General features: G+C 39.4%; 1 protein-coding gene across 3 annotated transcripts; it reads right to left on the reverse strand.

Annotated features, from left to right (window-relative positions):
• Positions 1-531: 531 nt before the first annotated feature.
• Positions 532-23,249, reverse strand: NIPSNAP2 (nipsnap homolog 2). Of its 3 annotated transcripts, XM_074189319.1 has the most exons (11): positions 23,168-23,249; positions 20,553-20,692; positions 20,429-20,474; positions 15,423-15,517; positions 15,009-15,079; positions 13,811-13,951; positions 12,874-12,905; positions 9,851-9,945; positions 6,278-6,361; positions 4,755-4,823; positions 532-877 (listed from the first exon to the last, which is right to left on the reverse strand). In XM_074189319.1, exons 1-10 carry the CDS (start codon positions 23,230-23,232, stop codon positions 4,759-4,761), a joined length of 834 nt encoding a protein of 277 aa, XP_074045420.1. In that variant the 5' UTR covers positions 23,233-23,249; the 3' UTR covers positions 532-877; positions 4,755-4,758. The 3 variants fall into 3 exon arrangements, with proteins under 3 accessions (XP_074045420.1, XP_074045421.1, XP_074045418.1); XM_074189320.1 differs by lacking the exons at positions 532-877; positions 23,168-23,249 and adding an exon at positions 21,285-21,352 and having other exon boundaries at positions 3,542-4,823; XM_074189317.1 differs by lacking the exon at positions 532-877 and having other exon boundaries at positions 3,543-4,823.
• Between the last annotated feature and the right edge of the window lie 164 nt (positions 23,250-23,413).

Raw genomic sequence — 23,413 nt, forward strand, 5'->3', positions numbered from 1 at the left:
TTTAGTTGTGTCCAACTCTTTGTGATTTCATTTGGGGTTTTGTTGGCAAAGATACTGGTGTAGTTTGCCATTTCCTTCTTCGCTCACCTTATAGATGAGGAAACTGAGGCAAACAGAGTTAAGTGATTTGCTTAGGGTCACACTAGTCTCAGGCCAGATTTGAACTGGGAAAGAGTCTTCCTGATTCCAGACTTGTCACTTTATCCATTGCATCACTAGCTGCTTATTTCTGCAGTGTAAGAAATGACAAAAAAGGAAAGATTCAGAGAACATTTAATACAGTGATTATAACACTATAAAGAACAACTTCAGTGACTTAGTGGTACCCGATCTAAAACTATATTATAAAGCAGTAGTTACTATTTGGTACCAGCTAAGAAATAGAATAGTGGATCATTAGAATTGGTTAAGTTCAAAAACACAGTCGTTAATAACTACGATAATCTATTATTTGATAAACCTAAAGATTCCAGTTTTTGGAATAAGAACTCACTCTGACAAAAACTGCTGGGAAAACTAGAAAATAGTATGGCACCCTCTATATCAAGATAAGGTTGAAATAAGTACAGGATTTAGATATCACAATAATACTATGAGCCACTTAGGAGGACAAGGGATCATTTACTTGTTAGATCTGTGGTCAGGAGAATTTTATGACCAAACAAAATGAATAACTTTGATCACATTAAATTGAAAAGCTTTTACACAAACAAAATCCATATAATCAGGATTAGAAGAAAAACAGAAGGGGCAGCTAGGTGGTTCAGTGGATAGAGCACCGGCCCTGGAGTCAGGAGTACCTGAGTTTAAATTCAACCTCAGATACTTAATAATTACCTAGCTGTGTGGCCTTGGGCAAGCCAATGAACTCCATTGCCTAGCAAAAAAAAAAAAAAGAAAAGGAAATTAGAAAACTTGGAAACAATTTTTTATGGCCAGTATTTCTTTTTTATTTTATTTTTTTAGGGTTTTTTTTTTTAAAGGCAATGGGATTAAGTGGCTTGCCCAAGGGCACACAGCTAGGTAATTATTAAGTGTCTGAGGCTGGATTTGAACTCAGGTAGTCCTGACTCCAGGGCCAGTGCTCTACAGTATTTCTGATAAAAGTCTCAATTCTAAAGTATAGAGAATTGACGCAAATTTATAGGAATACAAGAAACTATTCCCTAATATGTAAATATATTCAACACAAATGTACATATACAACATTTACCAGACTATTTAGTCATGGGGAGGTGGGAGAGAAGAGAGGTAGAAAAATGTGTAACTAATAAATTTGCAAATGGATGAATGTTGAAAAACTACCATAGTATGTAATTGGAAAAATTAAAATAACATGTCAATAAAAAAAAAGAATACTACAGGTAATTAGAATTGATAAATAGAAGGATATGAACAGGCAGTTTTCAAATGAAGTTAAATTAAAGCTATCAATAGTCATGAATAAATGCTATGTCTCTATTAGAGAAATACAAATTAAAACAACTCTGAGTTACCACCTCACACCTATCAGATTGGTTAATATGACAAAAAAGGGAAATGATAAATTTTGCAGGGGATGTGGGAAAACTGGGATGGTAACGTTCTGTTGGTAGAGTTGTGAATTGATGCAATCATACTAGAAAGCAATTTGGAACTATGTCCAAAGGGCAATCAAATTATGCATGCCCTTTGATCCAGCAATATCACTACTAGGTCTGTATCCCAAAGAGATCAAAAAAATGAGGAAAAGTCCCATATGTAGAAGAATATTGAAAACAGCTCTTTTTGCAGTGGCAAGAATTGGAAATTGAAGGGTTGCCCATCAGGGGAATGGCTGAACAAGTTGAGGTATCTGACTATAATGGAGTACTATGGTTCTATAAGAAATGAGCAGGCAGATTTCAAAAATAACTTGGACTTACATGAACTGATGATAAGTGAAGTGAGCAGAACCAGCAGAAAATGATATACAGCAAGTGCAGCATTGTGTAGTGATCAACTATGATAGCCTTAACACTTCTCAGCAATACAGTGATCTAAGACAATTCCAAAAGACTTAATAGAAAATGTCATTCACATCCAGAGAAAGAACTGTAGCATATGAATGCAGATCAAAGCATTTTTCACTTTTTAATAATTTTTTTCCCAAATATTGAAGTAACTTCTCTGGTGGAATTCTGATAAAGAAAGCAACTCACCCCAGAGACAGAGCCATTGAAATCTGTTTTTCTCTCTCCGTCTCTATTCTTGAGGTTTCCCATCTTCTTGGGGGGGGGTATGTTTATTCTTTTAACATTCTATTTATATCAATGTATGGCATGGAAACAATGTAGAGACTGTCAGACAGCCTTCTGTGGGGGGGGAGGGAAAGGAGGAGGGGGGAAATTATAAAATTCAGAGCCTTGCAAAAAATGATGGGCACATATTACTATTGTATATAACTGGAAAACAAAATGTTAAAATGTTAAAAAAAAAAAAGAAAAAATTTTCCCTTTTGTTCTGATTCTTCTTTCAAAGCATGGTTAATATGGAAATGTGTCATGGTGCACATATAACTTTTATCAGATCACTTGCTTTCTTAGGGTGGGAGGGAGAAAATTTTACAAAAATCAATGTGGAAAATTCTCTTTACATGTAATTGGAAAAATTAATAAAAAAAACAAGAAAATCAACTCTGAAAAGCTTAAGAACTCTGATCAATGCAAGGTCATGTCAATGTAATGATGAAACACTAGGTTTCCATCTCTTGACAGAGAGGTTTTGAACTCAAGTGGCAGAATAAGACATGTTTTAAGATGCTGCCAATGTGGATTTGTTCTGCCTGACTATGCCAATGTTTTACAATGAAGAATGGGTCTTTTTTGGGGGGAAGGGAGGGGGAAAAAGATAGAGTAGTGACAACAATGGCAAAAAGACAGAAAGAGTACTTGGGAATAATTTTTTAAAATGTACTGGAAATGAGGAAGTTCAGAGGCCATATAGGCAAGTTAAGAGCTTTGGAAGTAAAATACTGAATTAAGTGTATTCTTTAAAAACAACAGGTTGAGGAGTAGCTAAGTAGCACAGTGGATAGAGCATCAGCTCTGGAGTCAAGAGGACCCAAGTTCAAATTTGGCCTCAGACACTTAATAATTACCTAGCTATGTGATGTTGGGCAAGTCATTTAATCCTATTTCCTTGCAAAAAAATAATTGAAAAAACCCCCTCCAACAGATTTTGTGTGATGAGATTTGTGATTTCATATATAACCTCTTTTTTTCTGATTTTCTTCCTTCCACATGGAAATGTTCTTTTGTTGATGTTTGTTGAATTCAGAACAAAAAAAATCTTTTTTTACGTTAGATTTTATTCAGGAAAAAGACTAGTGTCTATAGGGCAGAAACATTAGGGAATGCTCCTATTACTCTATTGTGTTTGTGTCCTGTGAAGCTAAGGAAATTCAGTATTGTCTTGTGCCATTAAAGCCAACAAGGAGACACTGGAAAGGAACCTCCCCAGGGCTTTTAATACAGAGTGACTGAGGTTTTTCTGGTGGGTGATACAATGAAAAAATAGGTTCATTTTTTTTGGTGAAGAGAAACACAAAATAGCTATAATAATGCTATTAGTAACTTGTGAAAATTAAAAGGATTTTATTGATTTTATGTGCTTTTGAAGAAAAGCATTGACATGTACAAGTTAGACATCAGGGGAGAGTCTTATACATTGTATTGCACACAGCAATTTTTAAACTTTGGGTCAGACAAAATGTTCATTTCAATAGGACTTCCACATTATTACAGACATGAACAGAATTGGTACACTACATTCAAAAATGAAATCGGACACAACTGGACAGAGGATGCCAATATTCACATCTCAACATGCACCACCTTCACGTGGCCTCAGAAATATCTGCTGTATGTTTATTAAAATATTGACTCAGAAAATGCGTCTGAGGTCACATGTGATTGCTTATAAAATAAAACCTCTTTTCCTAGTGCTATTTGTTTCATTATAGAAAAATATTTTTTAAAAAAAATCAGTGCTCTTCAAGGAATTGATTTCAAAACTAGAGATCATGCACCCAAAGAACAGGTTCAATGCAGTGATTTTTTCCCCCTATAGACATCATTGTAACGATTTATTAAAACTGAATTCTTGCTCAGGTGTCCATATCAGCCACTACCAGACTGGCTGTGTCCCAGTCTGCTAGGATTCACAACTGATTACAGAGGAGAATAGCTTAGAACATTTTCAGGTTCAAGGTGTATATGTTCATGGTTTGTTCTTAGTTCAATAACCAGAAAAACTGCTGGAGAAACCATCCGAGAATTAGGAGTGAATGACCAGAGTCCAGAGTTCTTCCTGAAACAGGAAAGGGGTTTATCTGAACTCTGTAATTCTTCAGTAGATTTGCTTATCATAAATAAATATTAATAAATTGATTTCATGATTGGGTTCCTATTAGAAATAATTAAAATTGAATTCTGTTTCCTCTTTTCCCCGCTGGGCTTGGATAAGCTATGGCAGATCAAAACAGTGATTTTTCATAAAAGACCACTGAGCACTGTTAGAATGAGCCAATTTTCTTTTTTCTTTTGTAATTAACTTTTATATGAACATTTAGAGTCTAAAGAAAAGAGGTCTCTCTAATAAGCTACATACAGCAGTTTTATATTTCAATGTTTCTTTCTCACCATGATATACAAATGTATACCATAAAATTAATTTAAGACAAATACTTGTCACTTAAATCTATGTAGGCACAGAACAATTAATTCCAACTTTACTTTTTTACTTGAGGGGTGAAATCTTCAGGGGTATCATGATTCTTGACTCCATTTCCTGAATTAGGGGCACTGAAAAAGGACAGAGATGCAGGTTAAGGTGGGTTTGTGTTGATCTTAATGATACAGCAAGCTCATTCTTCCCAGACTTATTCTGTCATAGAGATTACCATGCATTACTTTCCCAAACATATTATAACATGGAGTTTTGTAGATATTGTAAGTAAACAAACAATACTGTACAGTGTGTTCTAGGTGGCATGATGGGTGGGTGGGAGCAGGAAGAACTGAGTTGGAATTGGCCTTAGATACTTGCCGGTTGGGTCACTTCACCTGTGCCTGCCTCAACTTCCTCATCTCTACAACTGGAAGAATAAGAGCACCTACCTCCAAGGGCTGCTGAGAGAATCAGTTGAGATATCTAACCTGTGTCAAGTGCTTTGCAAACATTAAAGCCCCCCTAGAGAGATTAGTTACTGTTATTCATACATCGTCTTGAAACAGGAGGGAGTGTTGCAGTTGGCAAGAATGATTGCCTAGGAATGTGGGTCTGGAGCTGAATGAGGGCTCGGACGCCATTTTATACACCCCCAAACGAGGAAATGGAGGCTCTGGGAGATTAAGAGACTTCTCCAAGGGAGGAAGTATCAGAGGCAAGTTCTCTTGGGGTCTGGAGCCAGGATGAAGGCATCACAGTTCTACAAATGCCTACTAAAGCAGGCTCCACATTCATGTATAGGAAGCAAAAACTATCATCGTAAGGTGGTGGTAGAGGAGGTGGGGAGATCTTTGTCCTTAAACTCTTTTTCAAACTAACTTGAAATTATGTAAAATGAGTTCAAGGGATGTTTGCATGTTATTTTTGTTTGGTGTGACACAGAGATATGAACAAACCTATCTTGTACACTATAGGTACCATAATTACCAAAATACACTTCACTGCTTTAAGCTGTAAAGAAGACAGGAAAGGAAAAAAGTAAACTTACATCTAATTATGGAGCAATGTATTTAGCTTTTACTAAAAATACTCAGAATGGACCCATTTGCTCTTCTCCTCCCAGGATGACTATAAAAACTTTATCTTTTATTTTTTTAATTTTGTAAAATCTGAATGCAAATTCTAGGTGAACCATGTTGTAGCACCTTCTATAATATCACTAGATAATTATTCCTAACAATTCTTGCCCAAGACAGTCTGAACAGTTTATCCACATGCATCATATTTATTTAAGTGAATAGTTTCACTGAATGCAGGCAATCTTTTCATTGAATCAATTACCCCAATTAAGTTAATTTTCATAATATGTTTTTCAATTGGCATGGCAATGAGGCAATAAGTTCTAAAGAACTGATTCTTAAAGCAGACAAATTGCTCTCAGGAAGCCAGTGCTTTAATTTTCTCTCTTTTCTTCTGACACACCTAAGCCTTCTGTAACCCTCTCTTGGCCAATTTGCGTTTTTGAAAGAATGTCTTTGAAGTCATACTGTTAGGGTAGGAGACCCAGTCAAATGTATGAAGCTTTTACCTGTATAATAAACCAATTCTTCCCAGCCATGTTTATGCCACGCTGCATTCCGGATGTCTTCCCTGGACTGCAGATCTTTGTAAGCTTGAAAACAAACACATGGAAGCCAGCTTGAAAACCATGGAAACGACTGACATTTTATCCCTGTGCTGAGAAATTCGGGTCAAATGTTGAGCCTGGGAGTGAGTCCTCACCCAACAGGTCCTCCTTCATCATCTTATGGTGTGACAATGAGCGCTGGTGGTGCTCACCACAAACTACTGTGGGCCTTGCAAGGATAAATGAGACATTCTGGTTCTGACCCCAGAAGAGTTGAAGGACACCTCTAAAGCTTCATTTATTTAGAACAGAACTAGAGATTTTTTTTTCAGAGATATGAATTATTACTATCTATAATGGCAGCTACAGGATAACATGGTAAAATGGAATTGTAAGTTCTATTAGAAACTTCACAATTGTTCAGCCAATTATAATACTCTTCTCTCTCAAGGATAAGATGATCTGAAGGGCAAGTTCAGGCCTTCCATATCTGAGACTGAGCTCCTCAAGGGCAGGGACCATTTTTGCCTTTCATTGTGACCCCATCGATTAGCTCAGGGTCTGGCACATTTGTTGATTTGAGTTTAAAAGGAATTTAAAAATCATCCAGAAATACGGTAAAGCAAGAAGAGAGCAGAGATACCATACTTTAAACATTGCTAGAAGGTGAAATAATGTCATTGGAAAAACAGGATTTGATCATTATAAAATTTGGCAGTAAATGGGACACATCAATACATGACTGATTTACTCCCTATAGACGAGCCTTCCTTGTCTTTGAGGCTTCTGGAATGAGTCTGAACTGTATAGGTGAGAAAAGTGCCACTTCCTTAGTACAATGAAGCCCTCAAGGAAAAGGTCTCTGTGCTGCCTCACCATGGTCATGACACCTCAGAGAAGCTCTAGAAATGAGGAGGGCCAGGGTGAGCACAGATTCCACTCTTTACTCAATCAGTCCAGCAATCTCCACAAGGTACCTACTATGGATCCAGCACTATGTTAAGTTCTGGGGATTCAGAGAAAGGCAAAAAATTCAGTCTCTGCTTTCGAGAAGCTGACATTCCAATAGTGGAAAACAAAAGCAGATTTGATAAGGAGAGGCTCTGCATTCACAAGACAGGTTGTTTTTTTCCCTTTTTTTTTCAATAGATTGCAGTGAGGGAGCTGCTCTGCTATGCATGAAACCCTGACCCAGAAGCAGGTCATCTACGAATGATTTAGCACCAGGTGCCCCCGCTCTCCAGCCCCCAGCATGAACAGCCTCTGTACTGGACCCTGCCCCCCCACCCCAATCTAGGTGAGGGGAGAGGGCACGGGCGCCAGGCTATCTGTGGCCCACTGAGGCTCCTTGGCACTGCCGTATCATCATGCTTAGGGGGGAAATCTGACTTAGAGTCATTCAGTCACAAATAAATGACTTATACTTTCAGCAAAAGATTATTTCAGAACTCTAGACTGATTTGAGAATAACAGTTACCTGACTGTTAACAACTTTGATGTTGGCACTTATTTCACCATCTTCTCTCCATCTGATATTACCTTATTGATAATACCATTGAGAATGTGAAATGATATCCAGGAAAGATTTCCTGAGAAAATGATCCATTATGAATGTATTTCAAAAGACTTTTAGGCATGATAATCATAATGATGTACTTTTTTTTTTTTTGTAAGGCAAACGGGGTTAAGTGGCTTGCCCAAGGCCACACAGCTAGGTAATTATTAAGTGTCTGAGGCTGGATTTGAACTCAGGTACTCCTAACTCCAGGGCCGGTGCTTTATCCACTACGCCACCTAGCTGCCCTGTGATATACTTTTAAAATTGATGACTGTATCTGAAATTCTTTTAAAAGCCAAATTCCAAGGACTCTTCTGTCTCATCAGTAGAAGAGTCATCTTCTGAAAATGAATTTGTTCATCCTGCTCTAGATGCCCTGGTGACAGATGCCCAAGGAAAAACTTAGTAGGAGATGGATGTATGCAAGTCCCAAGGGAGTAGGTAGAATCTTTTAAGTTAAGGATAGAGAAATTACAAATGGGGTTTAAAATAGCACTGATCGGTCAAAAGACTGTGTAATGGTAACTGGGGAGACTTTCTTTCTACACATCGATAAAGTCATTTGGGACAAGGTCACATTAATCTGATTTACTATTTAATTCGGAAGAAAAGTAGTTTTCCATATTTTGCTGGTTGAGTGGTCTTACATGTTCTACTCAAGCTCCATGAGAAGGGGAAAAAGGAGCAAAAATATAGGCTGGTATTTAGGGAGTTTTTTTAAGGAAAGCAAGATTTCTTTAAATATTCATTTAGTTTTATTTCTTTTTTTTTTTTTTAAGGTTTTTGCAAGGCAATGCAGTTAAGTGGCTTGCCCAAGGTCACACAGCTAGGTAATTATTAAGTATCTGAGGTTGGATTTGAACTCAGGTACTCCTGACTACAGGGCCAGTGCTCTATCCACTGCACCACCTGGCTGCCTCCATTTAATTTTATTTGGAACTCAACAAACACCAAACAAAATGGGCATTTCCAAATATATGGCAGAAGAATAAAAGAGGTTGATCATATATGTAATTGCAAGTTTTAACCATGTAGAACTTCTTTTACTTCTTAAAGTTATATAATAAATTTAACCTGCAACTAAGCAGGCTTTGAGAGACCACAGATGGATTCATCATCTTTTTTGTTTTGTTTTTTCATCTTCTCTCTCTCTCTCTTTTTTTTTTTAAGGTTTTTTGCTAGGCAATGGGGTTAAGTGGCTTGCCCAAGGCCACACAGCTAGGTATCATCTTCTCTTTCTTGCCAATACTGTATGTCAGCTACATTGCATCCTTGGCATATCACATACATTAAAGCTTATGCAGTCCTTGAATTTTTAAGAAAAAGTTAACCTATGCTTAGTCACCTCTGGCAATAAAGCAAGGAAGTATAAAGTACATTCTTAAACATTTTAAATGCAAAGGATTAACTTTAGCTATCTAGAAAATTCAGTTATCTAGAACAGCATTCACTGAGGATTTGAGGTAGGATGGTATACATCACTTAGTTCACTCATAAACCCACTTTAACATCTTGGTCAACTGGCAAGGCCCAGAAATGGGATATTTTAAATAGATTAGTTTGTTGGTTAACTAATCCAGATTTGCTTCTGTTTCACATCTTCCATCTTCTTCCCACCTTCCCATCATTACCCTCTCTTAAATTTGTCTTCATTTTTTTTTTATGGCCTTCATTCTTTCTCCACTTGATGACCTTTTCTATCTCTATCCTCTCTTTCCAGTTTTTCCTGCTATGCTTACTCCCTTTGGCTCATAGAATTCATTTAACTGGTGGAGGCCAAACAGTCCTTTGTGGATAACTTTGCATCTCTTAGCCTTCTTGATTCCCATCTGTTACAAGCAGGTTGATGGTGAGAAAATGGCCAGTGAAGTCTTTCCTTTATTGGTATACCCTGGGTACCATCATACTTATGGAAAGGTATCTTTACCATACATCACAATGAATCTGGGTCTAGAGAAGAAGAAAAAGATTCTTACCCCAAAGATGATGTACCATATATAACTGCCCAATCTGAGAGAAAAATCCTCCAACTGCTTCCTCATTGTCCTGCCTAAAACGAATTGCACGAGCCCTATAAGAGAAAATAATTTCCATTTACTAGATTACATATGGAAAAAGGGTGAATTGACTGAATATTCTCCAAATCACATGACAATTATACAATTATATTAAAAGTAGAGCTAACTACTATAATTCCCCACATGATGATAAATATTATAATGTTGGTAAAATATTAAGATTTACCTTCTCTAGCCTGCAAGGGATCACTTTCCTAGGCACTGTTGTCTCTTGAAAACAGCACTGCCATACCTACTGCTGTCATCTGCATTGGCAGGAGAATTGAATTTAAGAATTTTCTGATGAACTTTTGTAATCTAAGACTTACTTCCAAACTAATATGAGACATATGACTATTACCTGTCAAAGTATATAACTGCTCTCTTATATGATTTCCTATACGATGGGCTTTGAGTTCCTAAAAAAGAGAATGTTTTTTACCTCTCTCTCTCTCTCTCTCTCTCTCCCCAAAATCAGGTTTTTAGAAGTATATTGTAACTACTCTCAAATTTAGGATGTTTAAGTGATTGATTTTCCGTCAATCAAGAGTTAATTTTGATCGGCAAATTAATGAAATTAAACAAATTATTTTAACGTGCAAAGTGCATTATATCTTTCATTTAAAGTGATAAACATTCATTCTTATTTAGTTTTGAATTTTTCTAATTCATTTGAGGCAAGTAAAGAAAACTTACACTTGGCTGAGCCTGACAAAATTCAGAAGGACATAGTGAAGGAGTCACCACCTTAAACCTATTTGTCAAGAGACAAATCAAATGCTGAACTAGTTTTTTTTCCTTTTGGAAATTGCTAAGATAATGGAGTTAAAGTAAAAAAAAAAATTTACATTTATCTGGGTTCTATATTAACAGATTTAAATTAGCAATACATAAAATCTACTTAGAAATTGAATCTGTTCTACGATTGACCAAATAATATTTAAGCAAAACATCAATATAAAATAGCCAACTGAGTAACTTTTATGTACGTACTCTTCCAGTGAACTAATTAAATATTCTGATTTACATTATTTAGTCTTTGGTGGCCCAATTTTAAAAAGCATCACCAGAAACCAAAGTGGTGGACTTTTAAAAAAGATTAAGTGAGTTGAATAATAGGGACAATTCACAGCAGAATCTGTAGAACACCTTAACATACTGTCAACTAAACTTTTGGAAATGGCAGACATTCATATGCATATGCATATACACATAATCCTTAGGTCAAGCAAAGAGAACTAAACTGAAGTTTACTTCCAAAAGACAGTGAATAAGTTAAATTAGCAACCACATTTTCATAGTTCTTGAAAACTATTTTGTGCAATAGACATGTCTCCATCTATTTTTCTATCCTAAAAATTCTTTACATCCTAAAGATTCAGATATCAATTGACCTGGAAAGTATCAGAAATTTTATATTGAATGCTGCACTAAATGACTAGCAGAAATGTAAAGTTATTAATTAGGTTTCTTTTTTTAGGCAAGAGTAAGATTTACTCTTGAACAAGACTAAATGGGAATGTGAGCTTTCTGAAACATCCTCAGGGATGAACATTTCATGACTTTTCTTCAAGGTAGAAATAGCATTTAATCATTCCATCACTGGAGTTCTTCCTTCTTTCTAAACCTAGATTTCCTACAGCAATTTTTTTTTAAGTTTTTGCTAGGCAAGGGGGTTAAGTGGCTTGCCCAAGGCCACACAGCTAGGTCATTATTAAGTGTCTGAGGCCGGATTTGAAATCTGGTACTCCTGACTCTAGGGCTGGTGCCCTATCCACTCCTACAGCAATTTTAAGATAATTTCCTGTCTTTATCCTAACTGTGAAAATTGTAGTTGGGGCTTTCTAATAAGGTTAACTTCATGTTTAAAAAAAAAATCTAATGCATGAAAATTCAATCTGTAAAGAAGATACAGTTGAAGATGATTATTTACATTGCAAAAAAGATTCACGCTAAGTATGCTTTAAATGGTCAGTGCTATTTATATTCTTATGTCCTTGTCTGTCAACTCCTTTATTAGAGAGAAGAAAGATGGAAAAGTGAGAAGTTCCTGCCAACTGAAGATCAGATGGAAATGGAGATGTCAATTACTGGCAAAGTCACCTTGAGGATAATGGGGAAACAGGATTTGATTCACCCCCTTTTTTCTACTGACACATATTAAATGTGTCTATAGAGAGGCGCAAAGGTCATAACTCATCAGAAAACCAAAGACTTAAGTGATCATCTTTCCTTCACATATGTTCAATTCCCTTCATCTTTTCGAGTCTTGATTTCCTTACTGGCCTTCATTTTTGTTGTATCTACTCAGTCTGTATCCCTCCTCTTAGAATATCCACACCAAATCTGACTCTGGCGCTGCACAAAAAAGGACCTCCTGATACTGTGTAGAGAGGCCTTACCAACTCTCACACATCATTTCTGTTATCATGTCATTCTGATTGAAGTTCTTGCCATAGGCATTTAGCCCATGGCCCACTCTGATCTTACGGTCTTTTACAGTCCCAGTTATGCCTAGCCAGTCATTTCCCAACTTGAATCTACTGAAATAAATTTTGCTTAATCTTTAAATATTGTACCTTATATTTGCCTTGAAGGGAACTTCATCTTGTTTTTGGTAGATAATTTTGATCAGCAAAACTTTGAATTATATTCTTGCCTGCTGAGGTATAACACCACCTAACTTGGTAAAGAAATTGGTTCTTTGCTACTCAATCTAAAAAGACAAACAAGGGTAGTAGCCACATAAGTGAGAAGATATAGTTTTGATTGAAAGCAATATTTTAGGAAAGATGAGGTCTGTGAAAATGCAAAGAGAATTCCTAAACTAGTGTCAAACTCTGACACCAAAGATCCCAAATTTTAATACAGAGAGATGAAAGAATGGCCCAACATAATTTATTAGTAAGATCTGGAAACTCACCATGCTGCTGTAAACTTACCAATAGTTGCCCCATTCAATCATTGTTCCTGGCTGAAAGAAAACATTTTGGTTTTGGAATGTAGAGTCTTTGACTGAGGAAGCATTGCATTGAAAAATACAGAGTAAAGTCAACTAGTTCATGTTCACTTAAAAAGACAGATTTGATTTCTAATAACTATTATCTAATTTATTAATATTTCTCCTACTTAGAATGACTGTCAGTGACCTAATTCAAAGCAACAATGCATGAACAGTAAAAACATAAGGATACTTCCTTTAAGCAAATAGTCATTAATGTGTGTATACACAGAGTCCCACTTTTACTGTTTTTTTTAATCTTTTTCATAGACACAAAATAACATTAGTAAGAATTGGAAATTCAATTGTTTTAATATTTGTGAAAAAAAAGAATTAGGAGTGTGCTCTAGGTTTCTAGTAAAAAGAATTATTAGAGACCAAGACCTATTAAGATCCAACTGATAAGATTGATCGGTAGTCCATGTGATCTATAGTTGAGTTTTCTTTAGGTTTTGGTAGGGTAACATTTGGGAAAACCCATTTTCCAAACTGAGGCTACTATAAATTGGTCACCTGATATTTACTAGATCCTCTAACCCCTCTGTAATAAATTCAATAAAGAGTGATTTCAAATGAGTCCTATAGTTTTAGGCCTTTTCTTTTTAAATAGCTCAGAAATGCTCTCAGGAGACATGCTAAAGAATGGACATCTAAAGTTTCACAACTGCCTAAGAGGGAGAAGTGATGAGAGGACAGAGGAAAACCAAAAAAATGGAGAAGTTCAGTAAGAAACACTGAAAAGGCAAGTTGAGGCTGGTTTGGAAGTCCAGATGCTTTAAAGTCCAGGTTCTTCTTATTCCCTCCCCTCCCCATTCTAGTGCATGTTGCTGTTCTAAGGAGAAATGAGTAATCAAGTGATTTTCCTTTTTTGTACTTACTCGAAGTTGGTAAGACCTGAGTTCATATATATTAGGGCCTGGCCTGGGTTCAGGTTCATTCCAGAAACTGAACTCTAACAGCAGCTGGTTCTTCCGAGAAAGCAGCATATTGCCTCTTTCCTTCCGGAAGGCCACAAATTCCTTTGAAAGAAAGTTGTCATGACATTATTAATGTCGTCATCATCCACCCACCCACCCACACACATCCATTAACACCATAAACTCTTTGCATTCCATCTAGGGTACACTCACTAAGTTCAATTTTCCCCAATAAATCTCACCTCAACTTTGGGAGAATACACTTATCACTATCTGACAATCTGTAAACAGAGGTCACTTGGGAGAATCACAAAGAAAGACTTTTGACATAATCCAAGGTTTGCCATGCTAATGATGTGTACATTAAAGCAACAGTTCTCAATCTTTTTGGGTTCGGGATCCCGTTATACTCTTTTTTTTTTTTTTTTTAAGGTTTTTGCAAGGTAAATGGGGCTAAGTGGCTTGCCCAAGGCCACACAGCTAGGTAATTATTAAGTGTCTGAGACCAGATTTGAACCCAGGTACTCCTGACTCCAAGGCCGGTGCTTTATCCACTACACCACCTAGCCACCCCTCCTTTACACTCTTAAAACTCACTAAAAGAACTTGTTTACATGTTTTATATCTAGCAATATTTACCGGATTAGAAATTAGTATATTTACTATGGATTTTGACCCTGAAGACCCCTTTGAAAGGACCTTGGGGAATCCTGAGGGCCCTTGGAACATCATATTTTGAGGACCACTGCATTAGAATCAAACAGTAATCCAGTTTGTTCACACCTGGGGCAGGGAGGAGCAGTAGACAGTGAATGGGGGAGAGCAGTTGGGTTGCCAATTGAGGGGAAGTAGCTAGAACAGGATTGAAAATATGCTATGAATAATTCACAGTTGCTATTTTGATGTCTAAAGCAGAAATACTCACTATGAACATTTCTAATGAAATCTATCATTTCTAAGCTACACTTTGCCAAAAGAACTGTTATTTTAATGTCAATTCAGATACTATTAAAAAAAGCTGCAAATCAAAATGCACCAAGAACACCATTTTTAGCAGAAAAACAAAAATTGCTAAAGATGCAAAGAAAAGAGACACTTAATCTAGACTAATAGGTACTATTTTAAGTCAGAATTAGCAAATATATGAAAAAAAGCATACCTTATTTTCTCTGAGCTTACTCATGACCTCATTGAGGGCTGGGTAGCCTCCCTCATACCTCCAGAGATGGACTGAAATATATTTTTAAAAATATATATACATTTAGAGGTTCATGATAATAGCTCAGCTGATTTTAAAATATACTACATACACAAAGTTGAAAGTATCAAATTATAAATGTACACAAAAGTCAGTCTAGGCACAGAAATTTAAACATTTAAAGGCAATAAAAAATTTGTTTCAAACTAGAATACTGCATTTTCTTTAACCGTAAGTTTGTACCATGATTTTAGGAAGTTTTTACTGCAACCAAGCATTATGCCTAAGAATTACTCAAGCAATTAAAGGTTTAAGACATAAGGTCAATTTCAGCATTGATTTTAGATTCTAAGAATTATTCTTAAGATTCCTTACCAGCTTGATCTTGCTCCCCATACCATGTATTCCAAGTCCCCACCAAGGTACAAGGATAGTGTTTTTCTTCATGAATCTTTGGCAGTACTTCTTGACTTAAAAAATAAGAAACATTAATTCCATATTTTCAATTAGTCTAATCAATCAACTAGCAACATTTTTACTGAGAACTTAGCAATGTCTGGCCCAGCATTAGGAATTGTGCCAACTAATTAAAGGTACTATAAACACATTTGTACATTTTGTTGGAATTACTGGCAGAATTAGTATTTTTTTATCATTTCTATTATCTACCAATTCCTTTCGTGTACATCTGAGACCCTTCATTACTAGGGTAGAGTAGTCATCTTTCCTCAGATCCATGGCCTGTAGTCAAAAAGGAAAATGAGTCGGGACCCAAGATGACAGGAGATGTGCTGGGCAGGTCAGAAGAGGGAACATTCATGATCATGTGATCACTGATGCTCATAAATGCTTCAGTGTGTGGGTGATAAAGAGTCAACCCCCCCAATTCCTCTGTGTAGCCACAAGGGCTTATCAGGTCTACAGGTTGTGTACACAGAATGCTAGGGCAAGCTGATGAGCCTCATCTGATTAGGGGATGCCATGCCTATGTCCTGAGGGTGCTGGTGATGGTGCCAAAGATGTTGGGTATTGTTTGCCACAAGTTTCAGGTGAGATGAAGCTTGCCATCATGGGCAGAGTTGGACTCGGGGACAGAAAGACCTCTGACACTTTGTAGCTGTGTGCCTGCCCATTGGTGGGCATCTAATCTCTCTAAGCTTTGGTCATAAAAGTGGCTAGTGACTTGGCTTCCTTGTTCTACCAATGAAATCACAAGCATCCAATGTACTGACTTATATTCAAAGTACTTTCTAAACTGAAATTTGGAGTTTGGAAAGTCATTCCTCCAGGGTTATCATGGACCTGTAGTCCATGACACAGGATTCTCTGAGGCCCTTAGGCAGAGAATTAAAATGAAAGGTAACCATAAGATTCTTTAAAGCTTGGAGTCCAGGTGAAAGACTTGTCTGGGCAGAAGAGGAAAGGAAGCAGTGTAGGCCAAAGGTTTGGTGAGGAAGAGTCCAGATGGGCTGTTAAAGCCCAAAGCTCTGCCAAGCCAAATTCCCTGGCTAGAGCCCAAGAGTTTGGTCTAATGTGCTCACAGGCAGCAGTGGGGCTGGCCAATCTTAAGATAAGACTGAGAAGTAGGAGAGGAAAGGTCAAAAAGGTTAAAAAAAAGAGGAACATGGGGAGAATGGGGCATATAATGCCTTTTTAAGTTTTCTCTTTTGAAAAATTCTTGTAATCTCTTTTTTTCTCTAGCAAAATCCCTAAAGAAGGGCTATCTACTCTTCTCAGAGCAAGGGAAGGGGAGAGCCTCTTCTGTAAGCTAACCTGAATAGGATGTTCCTGAGCTCAGACAGACACATAATGAAGAGAGCCCTGAATGAAGTCAGAAAAGAAGCAGTTGGGTGCTATGATGAACAGAGTGCTAGCCTTGGGAGTCAGGAAGATCTGAATGTTGACTTGGATACTAAGGCAAGTCATTCAAACCCTTTCCTGCCTCAGCTTCCTTTCCTTTAATGGGGGAATATTAACAGCAACTACAACATAGGGTTATCAAGAGGATAAAATGAGATATTATTTGTAAGGCACACTGCAAACTTTAAAACTCCATATAAATGCTTTATAAAATAAAAAGCAAAATCCTTAATCATTGTGTGAGCATAGGCTCATCTCTAGAATAAGGACAATCACTCACAGGATACTGTGGTAAGTCCAGGGATTCTTAAGCCTGAGAACACTATATTAATGGAAGTCAAGGCAATAAACCTTGGTGGCCCAGAAGGCTTCTGAGGTCCTTTCCAAGGCCAAAAGTCAGGAGCCCTGCCTGTATTCTAGTCTTTCAGAGACCTGCAAGAACCTGGAGTTTTACCCCTACTGGAGCAGTGGCAAACCAAGACACCCAGAAAGAAAAGTGCTGCAGGTGGGAGAGGAGTGGTAGACAGGATGCTGGTGTTCAGTCTATATTCCAGATTTCCCCTAGAGGGAGGCTGGGAAGAGAATCAGAAGCTGGGCTGACTGCAAAGGAGTGAATACAGACCTCTGGGATGTGGTAGGAGGAGGAAGGCTGTGACGAATAACTGCAATAATGGCCCTTCTTAGACTGAAGGAGAGGGCCCATGGACCCCATGATCTTGTTTTGTTCTCCTCTGTACTTCTCTGTATTATATTTTGGGCAAGATTCTGAGATGGAGTTTATCGAGTATTTTCTGGAATATTACCCTCATGATAACACTGGGTTATAGGTTCAGTTATATCCTCATTTTATAGGTGAGAAAACTGAGGGAGTCAGAAGTGAAGTGACTTGCTACAAAAACTAGTAAGTTGAGGCTAGATTTGAACTCAGGTCTTCCTGCCTCCATGTTCAGCACTCTACCATTGGGATACCACTCAGGGGTGGTGCCCAAAGGTCCATGAAAAGGCTCAAAACTTTTCCTTTGGAGGATGTTTTATAAGACCAGTGCTTGGTGAAAACCAGAAGAGAAAAAAAACAAAGATTTCTGGCAAATTAAAAATTCAAAATTTTTTTAGGAGGAAATGTAGTTGACTTGTTTTTTGAAACTAGCTTTTCAATAACCACTCTGTAAGTAAAGGGGGGAAGATAAGTGTGTTCATGGCAGCCTTCTGATCAGCCAAGTGCTATGACTCTCAGAGAAGAGAGAAGCACATTTGTGGGATCATTCCTTCCTTATTAATACATGTCAAAAAATATCTAAATTGGACCCAGACTATCAAGACTAGGCAGAAGATGTTAGTTAACCTTGATGAAACTGGAAATCAGGAAGCACTGGATTAGGATTTTTTTTCTAATCAGAAAAACTATATGCCAAACATAGGAGTCTGCCCCCTGATTCCAGAGAAGTTGGTGGGAACCCCTGGGACAATTCTCTTTTCTTTGTATGGGGGCAGGGTCACTCTGGAATGGGCTCACCTGAGAGAGGGGTCAGAGCCTTAGAAAGCATTGTGGTTCTGGGATGTTTGATGAGATCAAAACTCTAGAGAGCGTACTAACAGCAGAGTAGTAGATGTGCCCTGATGAGTGCCAAGCTGACCTAATTTTAAAGCTATTGCTAATTGTATCAGACTGACGATACAATTGTATCACACTGATGATACAATTCAGAGATGGAAGGTTGGAGAGGAAAGACCATACTGACCATTAGGCCATTGAGAGACAGGTGAGGATGTACCTAATTGTCACATTTTGACATCACATAGCATAGGCTAGGGATTGCCTGGCATTGACTCTGTGGTGCCTCGCTGACCTGGAAGGAATTGAAACCATTTAAGTTCAAGAGATTCTCATAGGACCCAGGGCATCTTCAGCAGTTGTTTCCTATAAACCAGGCTAAGGGCTAGACTGATTCTGGTAAAGGCAAGCAAGAAGGATGTCTTGTACAACAAACCCCTCACTATAATAAATATGACTGGGCAACTCACACCTCTAATCATTTGATTGGTTGGTATGGTTTTCTTCCATACTGACAGATAAGTAGTCCTGGTTACAAACACTAGTCCAGAATGAAACTGCTGGATGGACGGATTGGGGTAAGGACAAACAAGACTCAGAAGGTCCAGGTAATGAAGATACTGATTAGGGTTCCTCTTTCATGAGCATCAAGAAAAAAGGAAGGAAGTGATAGCTAGATTTGGTGGCTCCCTAGATGCTGTAGATTAAGGAGAATAACTCAAAGATGACTCTGAAGTTCTGAGTTCCAACTGTGATAAAACTGTGCATTGGATTGGGGTAGTGGTAGTGGAGAACAGGAATTGGAAGGGGCCTCAGAAGCCATTTAGTCTAAAAACCTCATTTTACAGATGAGGAAACTGAGGCCCAAAGAGCCATCAAGTCCAACCCTTACCTGAAAAAAAGACTCCCTGCTACCATTCGCCCCAGAAGGGGTCATCCTGATTTAGCTGAAGACCCCCAGGATAAATCCACTATAGTTGTCAGGTGTTCTTTCCAGTTAGATTTAATCATTAAGTAGATTTTCCTGACATCAGGATTTAGTTTGCTTCTCTACAACTTCTAGCAGCAGAAGGAAAATAAGTCCAGTTTTGTACAAAGTAGTTTCAGAGAAATCTGTTCAGAAAATTTTTAGGAAAATTTGTCCAGAGATGTGTTTCAGAAACTGACAAGATATCCTGATGGAAATGTTCACTGGACTGTTAGGCCCTAATAAGACTGGAGGCTCAGGTTTGGGGGCAACAGTGGAAAAGATAAGAGTGAAGACAGAAGCAAATGGTTTGGGTTTGCTATAAAATAAGTTTTTGCTTAAAACGTCAAGGGCTAAAATACTCTGCAGTTGTATCTCCCTAAACAACCTCCTGTAAAAAAAAAGGTAACAATTTTTGCTACTGAAAATTTCTAAGCTTTTTGAAACCTCCCTTACTTTCTTTGAACTTTGGTAGAGGTGAGGTCTACAAAATCACTTTTGCCATGGGACGTTATATAGCATGAGGATGAAAATATTTTATGCAAAATTCATTAAAAATCTATCAGTCCAATTCTCCCATTTCTTCAAAGATACATAAATTTCAAGAGACTATGCAGGACTCTATACCAGAGGGGGTAGATGATGTGCCTTTGCATATCCACCTCTTACCTTCCTTCCTCCTCCCCTTTGATTTTAATCACAGAGTTCAGTTTAAGAGTAAAGAGACAACAATCGAGTTTTACAGAAATGCTCATTTTTTTTTTTTTAGGTTTTTGCAAGGCAAACAGGGTTAAGTGGCTTGCCCAAGGCCACACAGCTAGGTAATTATTAAGTATCTGAGACCAGATTTGAACCCAGGTACTCCTGACTCCAAGGCCGGTGCTTTATCTCCTATGCCACCTAGCCGCCCCTCTCATTTTTCTTTAGCAATTTCCAGAAGAGCCAACACAAACCCAATTCACACCCCCCAACCCCAAACCATGGGTAGTTTGAGCTACATACCAAATTTTGTTGTAGGCTTCCAGGCATTCTGGTTTCACATTGTGAACTGAAACAAGAAATTCAGCAATAAATTTAGGAACAAAGGAAGGAAATGCAAATATTTAAATGGAAAGAATCCACTCACACTGTATTTTGTACAGACTGCTTGTTTCCTTTTTGGCTAGGAGATTGGAGTGAGCATCTTTTCTTGGGTCAACTTTCCGGACAAATAAAGATTTTAACCAACTGTCTTCACGAGGTCTGTTGGTAGAAGTTGTGAGGCCCCTAGGAATGATCACAGAAGAGAATATTAGATGTCCATCTCCCCACAGTTAATCTTGTCGAGGTCACTTAACCTCCCACAGCCTCAGTTTTCTCATCTGTAAGGTCTGAATTATAACCTTGTTCACCAAGAAAGTAGCTCATAAAAACTCCAAGTGCTTTATATACATATGAGCTACTAAAATTTATTTTTATAGTATAATCAAAGCTTATAAAAGTTATTTAAATCATCTTATCAAATTATTTTATCTCATCTTATCAGGAGAGGCAGACTACCTTATCAGACTATTTTCCCCTAGAAAGTGATATCCAAAAGAAATGAGAATGATTTTAGCACGCTGCATTTCCTGCCAGAGTAATCATACAGAAAAGTTTTTATATGAGAATTCTAGGAATTCTCCTTCTAAAACAAGCTTTGACAAAGCAAAATTTACATGAAATGGAAAGTATCTCAAGAATGACTTTACACTAAAGTCAGTCTTCCTACTATAATTAAAATCTAAAGAAACAAACACCAATAGACAGAACAGATTGGAAAATTTCCTTCTAAATGAATTTCTATTCAACAACCAACAAATGTCTATTAAGCACTCACTGTTGGTCAGTATGGTCTTTCCTCCCAGATCTTCCATCTTTGAATTGTATCATCAGTCTGATACAATTAGCAATAGCTTTAAAATTAGGTCAGCTTGGCACTCATCAGGGCACATCTACTACTCTGCTGTTAGTACACTCTCTAGAGTTTGATCTCATTGAACGTCCCAGAACCACAATGCTTTCTAAGGCTCTGACCCCTCTCTCAGGTGAGCCCATTCCAGAGTGACCCTGCCCCCATACAAAGAAAAGAGAATCGTCCCAGGGGTTCCCACCAACTTCTCTGGAATCAGGGGGCAGACTCCTATGTTTGGCATATAGCTTTTCTGATTAGGAAAAAAATCCTAATCCAGTGGTTCCTAATTTCCAGTTTCATCAAGGTTAACTAATGTCTTCTGGCCTAGTCTTGATAATCTGGGTCCAATTTATCCATCTCATGAACCCCCCCCCAAAGTTAAGTCTCCCCTCTAGTTGGGCAGATCTTGCCTCATCTTTTTTGACATGTAGTAATTGGGAAGGAGTGATCCCACAAATGTGCTTCTCTCCTCTCTGAGAGTCCCAGCACCTGGCTGATTGGAAGGCTGCTGGCAATTGCCACACATTCCCTGCAAGCCCTGCTTCCACCTTCTTCCCAATTCTGGTGGATCTTCACTGAATTGACTCAACTCCTCTACCATTCCCATGGGCTGGATCCTACCATCTCCCTTAAAATTCTGGGATTCCCATGGCCCCATGAAGCCTGTTCAAGCACTCTGCCCAGGCTTGGCAATGTGATCCATCTCTGCCCAAAGAGGGTTATCAAATGAATTCTGAATCAAATCTATCTCCTGGATATATGATTTGTAACTAAGGGCAATTCATCCAACAAATATTGTCTGACCTCTCACCACATAGATCCCCTGGGCTGTGCCTCTAGGGGTCATCCATTTGTGTATCCCAACAAACATGCATGAATAAAAGAATCCGGAGAACTTTGCGTTCCCCTCAGAAAGCACTCTATAAGGTCCCAAGCTTTTGCAGTTAGGCTCTCGGCTGGAATTTAAAGGAAAAGCAGACAATGAGGACTTAGTCCCAGAGCATCACCAAGGGTTACTTAGTACGCCTCTCCCATAGGCAGCACCAGCCAAGGAGTCTAACGGTTCTGAGGCAGCCGAGGACTCCACAGAACCAGGCCGGTGTCAGTAGTCCGGAGGTGACCTTCAGGGCCAAGAAGCACCCCGGGAAGCACAGCCCCTTGCCCACAAGTCACACAGGCTCCCGACCCACCCACTAGGCAAAGTAAGCTTTCCCTGAGTCTGAATTTGAACTTGTGGCTTTTACAAATCTCCTGCATTCGTTCGTCAAAGCATCTCGACGACGACAAATAAAGCGGCTCCGGCGCTCGGGGTGTTTGGCCACGTCCGTCCCAGCCGAGACGGCAGGGGCCGGGGAGCAGGAGGTGCTCCGGGGCCTCCCAAAGGGGACGGCAGCAGGGCCGGCCCGGCGCGGCCTCCGGGGCGCGCGCGCGCACACACACACACACACACACACACACGCACACATGCGTGTCACACACGCGCGCCTGTCACGGTCACACACACACACACACACACACACAAACACACACGTGCGCAGGCGCCGGCCCTGTTGCTAACTTTCTTCCGGCACCAATCGGACGTGAACTCTAACACTGTCCGGCCCGGCCCGCGGCCAAGGCCGCCCGCCCGCCCGCGCGCCCCGCCCGCCCCGGTGCCCTTGGCCTCCGCGGCCCTTCCGCGGGGGGGGCAGCCGCTCCGCGGGGGGGGCAGCCGCTCCCCGGGGGCGCGCGGCCGTGACCTTGACCCCTGGCGGGGCGCGCGGGCAGCCCCGGGCCCCGCAGCCCGGCCCGGCCCGGCCGCCGCTCACCTGAGGCCCGGCCGCAGGCGGGGGGGCGCGGCCGCTCCCAGGCCCCGCAGCACTCGCGCCGCCATCTTGCTCTGGCGCCTCGGCTCGCCGCCCCTCCCCTCCCCCACGGCGGCGCCGCTCGACGGAGGCCGAAGGGGCCGGGCCGGGGGCCCCGCGCCACCCCGCGGCCGCCGGCGCCGCTGCAGGCCGGCCCCGCGCCCGTGACCTTGGCCGCCCCCGGCTCTGCCGGGTCCCTCCGGACTTCCC

This window comes from Macrotis lagotis, chromosome 5 (genome assembly GCF_037893015.1).
Source record: "Macrotis lagotis isolate mMagLag1 chromosome 5, bilby.v1.9.chrom.fasta, whole genome shotgun sequence".
Lineage (NCBI taxonomy): Eukaryota > Metazoa > Chordata > Mammalia > Peramelemorphia > Peramelidae > Macrotis > Macrotis lagotis.